The sequence below is a fragment of the Felis catus genome, chromosome A1, assembly GCF_018350175.1.
Source record: "Felis catus isolate Fca126 chromosome A1, F.catus_Fca126_mat1.0, whole genome shotgun sequence".
In the NCBI taxonomy this organism is placed as follows: Eukaryota; Metazoa; Chordata; class Mammalia; order Carnivora; family Felidae; genus Felis; species Felis catus.
In genome coordinates this window covers 143,220,876-143,233,320 of record NC_058368.1, presented here as the reverse complement: position 1 = coordinate 143,233,320, position 12,445 = coordinate 143,220,876, and the positions used below count along the sequence as shown (strand labels likewise).

Here is a 12,445-nt window from a genome sequence, read left to right as displayed (position 1 = left end):
AGCTCTGTGCTGAAAGCATGGAGCCTGCTTGGGATTCACTCTCCCTCTCTCTCTGTCCCTCCCCCCACCTCAAAAATAAATAAAATAAAATAAATTTTTATTTAAATTTGTGCCCTAAGTGTAGAGTTCAGGTTTGGGCTGGGTTCTTGTCTATAGCAGTTGTTTTTGAAGCATACTCAGGAGTTTACATGAAAAGGAAAAATCAGATGTTATAAATGTTTCTCTGGAATATTGTCAGTAGTAGCAGATTTACATAAAACTTGAGGAAGTGAATCGGAGTTGCCTGGGAATTTAGTGACTAGCCATTTTTGAAATTTTTTTGCTCTTCACCTTCCACCTCACACCTGGCACCCCACTGGGTTTTGATAAACCCTACTGGTATAAAGAGTTGGGTGGGTTTTTTTGTTTTTGTTTTGTTTTGTTTTGTTTTTACAGAAAAAGAGAGCTCTATTAACTATGCTTAAAGTACATATTTCCTCATAGATTAAAGGTGTGCCAAGGCTCCATTGTACCTCCTCAACATTTGCATTGACCTGGAATAACATGAATGATCATTTTGAAACTTGCGTTGAATCTCTCTTCCCTAAGTGCTACAGGAGTTAGAGTATACTTTTCATAAAAACCTATTTAAAGTTTAGTACCAATACATGTTGGGAACTCCAGGTCCTCAGGTGAATGATTCTAGCATTGTAAGAGGATATTACAGCACATGCAGTTAGAGAATAAGCAAAGGACTCCAATAAAATTACAATTGATTACACTTGGCCGTTGTACTTAGTTCTTGTTTCTCTGATCATAACATGTCTCTATTTAATTGGCCATGAGCAAGTTGCTGGTAAGATATCTGCCCCTCTTTGGTGGTAGGAATGTCTTTAAGCCTTCACTTTCATCAAAAGAGTATATCCAAGATGTTTATATATGGAAAATACTATGAAATAGAAGGACTAAAAAAGATCTTAAGTTCATCAGTATTTGAGAGCCAAAATACACTGACCTTAAGTTGTCTTTTCAAAACATTTGAAGTCTGGTTGCTAATTTGATGTACAAAGCAGAGTAATATTTTTAAAAATATATACTTATTTTCATTTCCATTTCCTCCGCCTCCTTTTTGTGACATTCTCTTACATATGTCATTAATATCTCTGTTTTACTTTGAAATATATGACTGCTGGCCACTCTGATTATACTCATCTGGAGAGTAGAGTTTGATTCTCCCTGATTTAACCTAACCTGCTAAATTAACACTCTGCCTGAAGAATAGACTACTACTCAGGAATTAAGGAGATCAAGAAGTTAAATGGAATAATTGATAGTGGTAGTCACTCAGTTGGTCATAGCTTTTGAAAAGTATGGGTTTTCAAGTGAGACAAACTTGTACATAATTTTTTTTTTTTTTTTTTGGTCACTATGTGATATTGGGAAAATGGCTTCACCTAGGTCTGTTCATACATGTGTAACATGGGAATTACATACTTACACTACAGGATTGTTGGAGAGGATAAATATGATAATGGCAATGTCAAATGATAATGGCACTAATGTAGGTTTTATAGCCTGTTTTTTTTTTAATCTGGGCTCCAGCCCTTACTAGTTTTTTTTTTGCTTGTTTGTTTGTTTGTTTGTCTTTTTTTTTTAATTTAGGCAAGTTATTTTTTTTAATATATAATATGAGAATATCTCCTAAAACTAATATAATGCTGTATGTTAATTATACTAGAATTAAAATTAAAAACTTGATGGAAAAAAAAGAAACAGTATCTCCTTGGAAGGTTGTTGTGAGAATTAAATGAGGATTACAAAGTGCTTATTATATAGTAAGTGCTTAAGTGCTAACAGCTGTTATTGGTGATGTGGCCTGCGTCAGAGTACCCTGGAAAACTTATCAGAACACAAAATGCTGAGTCCTACTCCTGGCATGTCTGATTTAGTACGGCTGAGATGGGGCCTGAGAATTTACATTTCTGATGACAGCATTCCAGGAGATGTGATCTGGGGACCACACTTTGAGAAGCAGTGCTGTAGACAAACTATTCCTCATCCCTAAGGGCATGTAATGAAGAGAGTCGGGCATTTAGAACCGAGTTAGCTGCTTCCCCATTCTTAAATTCTTGGGCTAAGTTTGTACACTTGATAGAATGTGTGGTCATGTCAGGTAGTCTTTATGTTGTCTTTATCAGGAAAAAACAACTCCAGGAATAAGTTGAATCATGTATTTGTTGTTAGTCTGTTTCATGTCCTTCTTTAAATAACAGACATTAATTTAGAACTTCTCCTCTTTTGGAGATCTTCTCTTCTTGTGTTTCCATGGGAATCTTTTAATAATCTTGACATAAAATCAAGAGGGATGATTGGCTTTAAAAGGGGCTACATAGTCAAAATAATGCAATTTTTTCTTCACTGGAGTTTAGAAAAAAATAAGTTTTAGCTGACAGTTCACTAAGACTTTTACATGGAGTGAAATATTAATGCATTAGTTGTTTGTAGTCAAACAAAAGTTAGGTTCCCCCCTCCCCATATAAATTGTCAGGTTGTATAGTATTAGATATGTTGTAGCCTCTTAATCTATATTTAGACTAGCTTTTTTCCTCAGATTTTTAAAAATTCACTTTATAGAAAAAGTAGAATATGTCTGTATGTGTATATTTAAAGAAGGAACAAAGTTTCTTTAGCTTTGTTATAAATACCATAATTTTTTAATGTTCATTTTAATGGTAAATTGTATTTACTCAAATGAGGCACTGTTTTTTTGTAACTGATAGTTAGTATCTCTGTGACTAGCTATTTGATTTTCTACAAGTCACTTGGCCTGCGTGAGTAGTAGTTCTTAAATCTGTAAGGTCAGAGGTTTGAATTATATGATCTCTTTGGACACTTCAAGTATAATAAATCTCAAATACTTCAGATTTTCTTAAAAAAGGATGTTACTTGCTATACATGGATTTTTTTTGAAAGGTGGTCTGTATTAGCCAAGTGTTACTACTATGAACTGTATTAGTTACATATCTAGCGTACAAATATACCATTGGAATTAGCGAATGCCTATAAATTAATGTGATAATTTCTTACTATCACATAACAAAAGTGGTTTTACTGAGCCAAATAGCTCAAAACAATCTCAGGAAAGGTTCACTAGAATTCTCTGGATATTATGGTTTGCTGTCCAAAGTAAGGACAGTGGACTTAAGAGTCTCTAATCCTGTTACTTGCCTCAGTGGAGTATTTATCCATTTCTCTATTGGGTTTACCTCCTAGGTGTTTGCAGTGAGAATAGAGAGGAGGAAATAGATATGACAATGGTGAAATTGACCCAACTTGGAGGAAATACAGCAGTTGAAGGAATGGTGAGGGAGGCTGATAAAACAGGAGCTGGATGTTTTTGAAACTTCTATTGTTGTTTTGTAGCATGAATTTCAGAAGATTTCCACTTCACATACTGAATTTGTATCCTAATTGAGCATCAGGGGATGTGTCCTGTATGTAGTTAGATATTTTGAATTGGAGCGAAGTCTCAAGAGTCATCAACAAGTGAGTATAGTTAAAGCTATAGGAGAGAATGACATCATCCAGAAAGAAAGTAGAATGCAAAGATAGGGGAAGACAGGGTCAAAAATTGTCATTTGAAGATTGTCACTTAAATTGAGGAAGATACAGGGAAAGACACTGAAAAGTGGTAGGAAATGAGCCAGCAGGAAATGTTAGCACAGAAGTCAAGAGAAGAGCATTTTCAGTTGGAGGCGATGATTTGGCAGTGTCATAGGGGGGTTCTAGTAGGATGAAACTTAAGAGTACTTTAAGCCTAACTGGAGTTCATTGGTAATTACAGGTGGACTGTTAGTGAAGAAAGGACAATGCGAAGTAGTTTCTAGAATTAAAGGAAGTAGAATTGGTGATTTTAAGGTATTCTTGAGATGGAAATGTTTGATAGTGAGAATAAGGTCACAAATACTTGTTTCTTTTCTATGAGGAGAATTAGAGTCAACATGATAATCTCTGGAGGATGTGAAGCTAAGAATATTTCTTTTATGTATGTGTGGGAGTGATTTGAATATGTTTTAAAATGTAAGGAAGGAGTCAGTAAAGGACAAAGAGAAGAATAGAAAGAATGGATCATTGATGGAGCATTGTGCAGGGGAAGGTAATGTAAGCGAGGAGGTTAGAGACAAATGAGCCACTTCTTCATCTGAGACAGGAGGGAAGGATAAAAATGAATTCAGATACAGGTAGGAGGAAGACCGAGGAAACCCATGCCAGTTTATTTCTGTTTTCTCTGGATGGAAGAGTTGGGTCATTCACTGAGAGGAAGGACAGCTTGAAGAGAGAGGAGGCTTGAACACAGATTTGGAACAGCTGTTAGGTAAAGTAAAAAAGAAGAGTCCAGTGGGAGTAGTAAGTAAAATTAAAGCTTATTCAGTATTTCAAGAGCATAATTGAAGTCAGAGCTCAGGATTATTTTCATGACACTAATCAGCATACCTAACAGTATTTTCTCTCAAAACTTGATAGCTTGGGCACGTAAGAATAGAGAATGATGGTTCAGTTGATGAGAAATTGGAAATTGGCAAGATAGTTATTGTGGAAGGTAAAGGAATCCCCCAAATTGGGATGATGCTAGTGAGAATATCATTAAGGTGATTGGCATTCTGGTTTAGGCTGAGTGTAGAGAGATTGCACCTCACAAAGTAGGATAATTGCAGAGGGCCAAAAGATACCAGGTTAAAGAGCAGGTTAGGTTGAGAGGATAGGAGGTTGTACAGCACCTATTACCTGTTGGAATCAACATTAGTAGTTGATAAGTTAGTGAAAAAAGTCAGTTTCGATGATGAAGTTTTTAAAAAATCTTTAAGAATTTGTAAAATAAAATTCAGTAATACTGTGTTGTACGTATTTGCCAATATTTTTATTTAAAGGTCAAGTGTTCTCTTTGAATATGAATCTTGATTGGAATTCCATGTTCTTTCTGACACAAACCATGTTCATTAATTGTCAGCAATTTCTTGTTTTCCTTTAAGTAGAGCTGACTCTTGTCACTTGCAAAGAAATCTGAGTATGATAGTAGATTTTTATGTCATTTTTCTGATACTATATGGGTAGCATATAATGTATGTTATGTAATCGTTTATTATATACAGCGACTTCAATAGTGGATTTTATTTTCTAGTCATTTACCTTTTAGTCATTTCAAAGCATGTAGTTTGATTTTCATCAAAATAACCACTCTAGGTTTGCATTCAGATTTTCTTAATTTGTATAATATGTAATTGAACTATATAATGATATGAATACAATTGGCATAAACATGTTTGGGACAGATACAGCTGATTCTTGATTATCATTTAATGCAGCTGGTAGGTACAAGAATATGCAGAATAGAGATTAACCCAGTAGCACTGTGCATCAGTCCGTACACTTTACATAGGGAAGGAAGAACATGAGTTAATCTAGAGTCAGGGTACAAAGAGACTCTGTGGTTGTCAGAAAGTGGGATTTCAGAGATGGTTACCAGGTAAAGGGAATGCTTTGTGATGGTAGACATTTATCTTAACCTTAACTTCCTTTATATATCTTTTTGCCCTTCTGTGTCTCTTCCCTAGCATCTTTTTCCGTATCCACAGCCATGGGAACTCAAAATCCTAAGGTTGTCCCTCAGTTTTTCCTGTCTGAGCCTCTGCCCAGAAAAGAGTATTCTCATCTTCATTTAAATACAAGCGACAGGAAATAGAATAAGTCTTCTTTGAATATTTGTTAAGTGATTAAGAGAAGAGGCTCTGTTTTACTGAAGTCAGAAAGGATGAAACTGTAACAGGAATTTTCATTTAGTCTTTATTGGAATTAAAGGGAAGATGTTAGTGGTATTTAGTCTAGTGGGGAAGGGCAGTGCCATCACATCCTTCCGGCCCACCCTCCTACTGCAGCACAGACACCAGAGAGGATGTTGGTGATACTACCCTAAGGCCTGGAGAGAGGGCCCAGGTCATTTGTTTTTCATGTTTTACGTTTTCGCATTTTATGTTTTACATTTTTCATTTCTCTTATCACCTTTGGTGTATGTATATACATACATACATATATCAAAGAAGGTATTGTGTGATAATTTTTTCCTTAAAATGGCCATATTAGCTTAAGAATGTCTTTCTAGGGACACCTGGGTGTCTCCGTCAGTTTTAAGCATCTGACTTCAGCTCAGGTCATGATCTCACTTCGTGGATTCAAGCCCCACATTAGGCTCTGTGCTGACAGTGCAGAGCTTGCTTGGGATTCTCTCTTTCCCTCTCTCTCTCTGCCCCCTCCCCACTTCGCTCACTCTCTCTCTTTCAAAATAAATAAACTAAAAAAAACAAAAAAGAATTAACAGCACTGTAGAAACAAAAAATGGAATGTCTTTTTAAAGACAAATTACCCTTTTTTTCTTTGAAAAGTTTCTAGTCACATAAATACATCTCCAAGTTTTTTATTTTAATATTTGAATTAAAGATAGAAAATGTTGACTTTATGGAAGGTACACCTTTAGGGACACCTGAGTGGCCCAGTGGGTTGAGCACCTGACTATTGATTTTGGCTCAGGTCGAGATCTCACAGGCGTGAGATTGAGCCTGCATTGGGCTCTGCACTGACAGCATGGAGCCTGCTTGGGATTCTCTTCCTTTCTCTCTCTCTCTCTGCCCCTTCCCTGATTTCTCTCTCTCTCTCTTTTTCTCTCAAAATAAATAAACATTTTTAAAAATTACACAAAATTTAGATTAAAAAAGAACTAGATGTTTGGAATATGTTAAAGCAGCTGTGCTATTTTCAGCATATATGAAATTCCTGGAAGGTTTCACAGAATACTTTTCACTACCTGTGGGGCAGTTAAAAGTCAAAGGAATCTCATTTTCCTTTTATGCTCCAATGCACTGTTGGAACTCTTTCTTAGGATTTTATGAATTTTTAATCTGCTTTAAAAAAAAAAACATGCTCTGGGCTTTTTGTTTTCACTTTAGATATAATGTCTAGGGTAACTAAATCTACCTTTCATTAAATATAGCTAATATTCAAGTTTTCTAATGAAAAGCTTGTTGAATTGTGATACTGGAATTGTCGCAGCCTCGATCGCTTTCTTCCTCTCCTTCCTTCTTCCTTTTTCTCCTGCCTCTGAAATGGTTTTTCTACTTAAGTAACATCAGCTTTCCTAATCCCCCCAAGACCATGCACCCAAACACTCATTTTCCCCCGAAGGCAGTGAGAACCAGAAATCAAACAACTGTCCCTCTTTCTTCTCTCTCTTTTAATCCTGATCTACTTTTGTTCCTCACACTCATACCAGTCAATTCTAGCAAATCTCTAGGTGAATCCTTAGTTGCTAATGCTGGTTATGCCCTTTCAGGTTAACAACGTAACTTATTTTGTTCTCATTTCCACTGAATCAACTTACTGTTTAGCTGATTGGACAGTCCACCTTGATTATTTTAGTTTGGTTTGGTCTTTCTCGGAGAGGAATAGCTCTGATTAATTTCTTCTTGCTGCTTAAACTTTTTCTGGCTGATTCACGTGACCCATAACTGACCTAGAATTAACCACCTTGGATATGGTTTTATGTTGTAACATTATACTGTAAACCTTATTCTTGGACTGACCATCAATTACTAGAAACAAAGAGGATTTAGGAGAATGAAATTAAAGGTCAATATGGAAATTCCATTAATAATTGAAAAATAGTGAAGTGATAAGGTGGAATCAAGAAAGTAGCCTTTTGACCTTTAATAAGCTTGTATAATTAATAGCATTATGGTATAATGAGTTAAAATATTTACATATGAAATAAAATACATGCAATTTAAAACCAGAAACCCACAAAAGAAAGTTACTCTCACCACAGTAATAGTTTCTATATTCCTAACATTTCTCCATGTACAATATTTTTAGGTAAAGTATATAAACTATCATAATCTAGATATTTCCTTATATTTACATATTTTTCTAATTCTAAGCATTTTCCTGTATTACACATATTTTTCTTGTTGGTTGGGTTTTTTGTTTTGTTTTGTTTTGTTTTTATTTTTGTTTTTAAAGTAAACTCTAGAGTAGAGATTCCAGTCCAGTAGAGATCAGGAGTCATATGCTCTAGGAACTAAACCAGCTCAGGTGCCTGTCTTGTTTTTATTTGAAGAAAACCTGTATTCTTTCAAGTTGGCAGATGGTGACCATACCTACCCACTCTCCTCTTGGACACTGATGTTTTCATTTTCTTCACTAGCATAGCCTAATATTTCAGTTGTAAACTTTCAGTGCCCAGAGATCCCAAGGGGTCCACAAAGGTGCACTTTAATGATCCCATGCTAAGATTGCCCCTGGTTAACAGGTTTGTCCAATGAGCCCTCGTTCTGATCTCTACTAATACCAAATTTAGATAATCTTATGATGCAGTGACAATAGTAAGTGTCAGTTTGAGCTGCATTTTAAAGTCCACTTGTTTTCCAGAAGAATAAATTAAGTTTGCCTTGATAGACAAATCTTAATTAAAAGTAGAAATAAGACAGAAAATTTTGTGAAGAAAAATAATTCCATTATGAGTTACAGGCAAGAAAAGCTGAAATAAACTCACTTTGTATATGTTACAGAGAGATTTCTGGCTGCTTTTGTAGATAACTCTGGAACTGAAAAGTAGGGCAGATAAAAAAATTAAAACTTGATTTCTTTCTTCCCTTTGCCTTCCTACTTCCCCAAGTAAAATCACATTTTCTTCCATTTTTGTGCTATCTTCTTTTTCTTCAGTAATTCTTTGAATATCTTTTCTTCTAACCAATTAATTGCTTATATAAACCCAAAAGCTTTTCAATTCTTTGAAACTACATTTCTAAATTGTGTTATCTTTACATTTCTAAATTGTATTGTTTCAGATAGTTTTATGAGTTGCTTTGCTTTAAAAAATTATTTCTCCTTTAAATTTCCTTTTTTAAATCTTTGACTCATATTTCAATGGAAATATGGTTTGTAAGTAAACATACATCAGAGTCACTCTTAACTTGAAGATAATCTTGTGTATTTTAACAAAAGCGTAACACTTTTATCCCCTACCTCCCTTTTTTTAAAGGAATCAGCAGGCGGGGATCTTCAGTCTCCTTTAACACCAGAAAGTATCAATGGAACAGATGATGAAAGAGCACCTGACGTGACACAGAACTCAGAACCAAGGGCTGAACCAACTCAGAATGCATTGCCATTTTCACATAGGTACAGATTCAATTCAACCATCATGATTAAGTAAAATGTGTAAATATGGAAACTTACTTGGTTTTAGATAAATCTTGCAAAGTTACTACCCTGAGTGAAAATTCCAGGTCAGTCTTTTTTTTTTTTTTTTTTTTTTTTTTTTTTACTTTTTCTGTTAACCTCAGAAAGGTTTTTATAATTTATAGTTTATGGATGGCTAGATGGACTGGAATGAACATTTCCTTTATGTAGAAAAAGGGCTACCTAGTTAATTGCAGCACAAATCACTTTTCAGTGAAACAATATCTTATTATAAATCTCTTCTACTCTTTTTTTTTTTTTTTTTTTTTTTTTTTAACACAGCCGTAAAAGGCCTCTTTGTTAACCTGGTTTCCACTTTCATCTGTGTTCTTGAGGGTTATACATTTTTTTAAAAAAACAGGCTTCCTACTCTGAAATTAAGCTTTACCGTACTCTTAGAGGTGATCTCACCATAGGATTTCACAGAAGGAAACAAGTTATTGTCACTTCTATTAGTGTTAATGTCAGATTTAGATTTTGCATATCAACTAACAGAAGATAAATCTTCACATACTTCTGAATTTTAAAAGAATTTGGTACTTGAAAAAGATACAATGTATCTTAAATGTGTTCTAAACCAGTTACATTAATTATTTGCTATTCTGTGGTATTTTTAGGATGTAGGGAGGTCTGTGGAACTGTAGCCTTGCAAATGTAAACAAAAACCTATTAGTCACTGTCTTAAAATTAATTTTCATCCTTTGGAAACTTTTGACTAGGTAATTTTAAATAAAGTTAAGAGATGCACAACATAGGAAAACTATTTTCTTTTCAAGACCACTTCTTAAAAAATCAAATTCTTTAGCATATTCAGAAAAATTGTGAAGTGATATCATCCAAACTCTTCCATGAGAATTCTAATTTCGATTGAATTTGTTAACTGTTAGAGGCAGCATAGATTATACATATCAGAGACAAACATTGAGAGACCTCATGGTCAGATTGAGGAAGAAGAAATTAGTTACAGGTTTTTTTTAAGAATGTGTGAGGAAAACTATTTGATTTTGAGGTATTCTAATTTTGTTCCTAAAAATGCAGTAATTTTGCATAAAACAGTAGACATATCTTAGAATTATCATGGAGATCATGCTTTAACTATTGCAGTGTAAGCATATTCTCTTTTCTGTTGTTACAAACATTACTGAACACATGAAAATTTTTGAGTTCCCTGAAGACTGCATTTTCACATTGATTTATAAAGTGCACACTTTTTTTGAATATACAATTAGAATTAAAGAGCAATGTGATTAGTATGTAGATTTAAAAAAAATGCCAAGGGAAGGAAAAATTTTATTCCTATTAAATTTAGCAGACCCATTTCAAAGACTTAAATGCACTGCATATAATTACAAACTTGATTTCTTTGGCTAACACTTAAATGAGCCATGTGCATTGAATACTGTAGCTTTGGAAATAACTTTTATATTCAACATTTGTAAAAACTGTTTCTGCTTTACTTTATACACCCCAAATTCTCAGAATGTTTGTTTTACTAATCCTTTGTACTTGAATTTACTAACTAGAATTATTCATGTATTGATTTTCTCTGTTCCTGGGAGTCTAATAGGACTTACTTTGATTTGAAGATACAGCTTCTTTGGTAGAATCTATAGATTAGCCATGGAGATATTTTGAGTTCTGAAAAGAATTTAACAGGTCATTTTAAGCTTTTAATTATGTTAAAGGTATTAACACAATCTTATAGTTCTCCTGTTAGAGTATTTTAAATATTCTTTAGTTTATAAGATTTTTGAAGATTATTTTCTGAACTGGTTTGATTTCTACCTGAAATAGAAGACTGAATGTTTTATAGCCAATGTTAGAATCCCCAAATAACAGAAGAGACCTTAAAGATGGTATAAACCAAGATCTTCCAGACTGGCAGTTTGAAATCAATTTAGGTTATTCATGGCATTCTGAGAAATGAAACATAATAAAATAGGAAACATCAGAGTAAAATTCACGTTAAAAGTAGAAACTTTATTTTAGTCATATACAGATTTATGTGTGTGTTCTGGATCATGGTGTAAAACGTCCAAGTTTGAAAATGTGTACCTTTGACACATGAAGAGACTAAATCACAGAGGTTAGGTGAGTTGTGCTAGGTCACATTGTTCAGTAGTAAAAACTTTAGTAGTAGTACAGATCACCTTTTGACCCCAGTAGGTACAGCCGGTTAATAGTGTATTTTAGCTCCATTCCCATAACATGCACATTGTTGTCAGGAAGTTAATAACTTCCTGTTCTAGGAGAACTCTGTAGACATAGGATCAGTGTTTCATGAATTAGAAACACAAAGAATATTAAAGTAATCTTCACTTAAGTCTGAGACTTGTGTTTACACTTGAAACACTTGTTTTTTTTTTTTTTTTCCGTGGCAAAGGAAGACAATTAAAGTCTATGTTTTTAAGGCTTATTTAGGCTATTTTGCCTTTTTTCCTTATTTCATGAGAAAAGAATGAACAAAAAATATTTTGCCAGCATTTCTCTGTTCTGCCGTCTTACTGCTACATAAGGAGCAAAACACTCGAATGTCTCTGTCTGTGTGTTGTCCTTTGTAAAGGAAGGATATGGGGAACAGTGATCTAGTTATTCAAGTTAATTAAGAGTTGATGGTGTAATAGCACGTAGCAAGACAATTTGTGCTCTTAAAATTCAAACTGTATGCCCAAATCTCATGAATTAATTAACATACCAAAAGAAAGCCCTGATTTTCATTTGGTCCTGAAAATTTTAGTAATGTTGCTACAGTTGGCTCTTTACTCTGTAAGTTTTATGTACTTTTTAAAAAGTACTAGCTTTAAAGATATAAGCAAGATTTTTTTTGTTCCTCTTTGAACTTATACAATTTTTCATATATATATGAAAGAATACTGTAATGAACTCCCATTAGTGCATCACCCAGCTTCAAGAATTATGAAAAAATGGCTAATCTCAATTCATTTCTATCCCTGCACACTCTTCCACTTTTGTATTATTTTTAAAACAAATCTCAGACATAATTTCATCCACAAATACTTTTTAAACTACTTTTTAGCTTTTTAAAAACTTATTTACGAGGGTAGTACAGTTTTTTATATTCTCTAATTCAGTGGCATTGTCAGGTTACCTTGAATTATTTACTCTTTGATTTGTAATTACACTGCTGAACTAAATTTTGAAATGTGTGGGCTGTTAA

At 34.0% G+C, this 12,445-nt stretch overlaps 1 protein-coding gene across 3 annotated transcripts in view; it reads left to right on the top strand.

Moving 5' to 3' along the window:
• Nucleotides 1–12,445, top strand: part of HOMER1 (homer scaffold protein 1) — a 142,952-nt gene that overhangs the window by 63,213 nt on the left and 67,294 nt on the right. For all 3 annotated transcript variants that reach the window (XM_019835916.3, XM_019835915.3, XM_019835918.3), the window contains exon 5: nt 9,068–9,207. In XM_019835916.3, the coding sequence (XP_019691475.1) occupies nt 9,068–9,207 (140 nt within the window). The remainder of the gene's footprint in view (nt 1–9,067; nt 9,208–12,445) is intronic.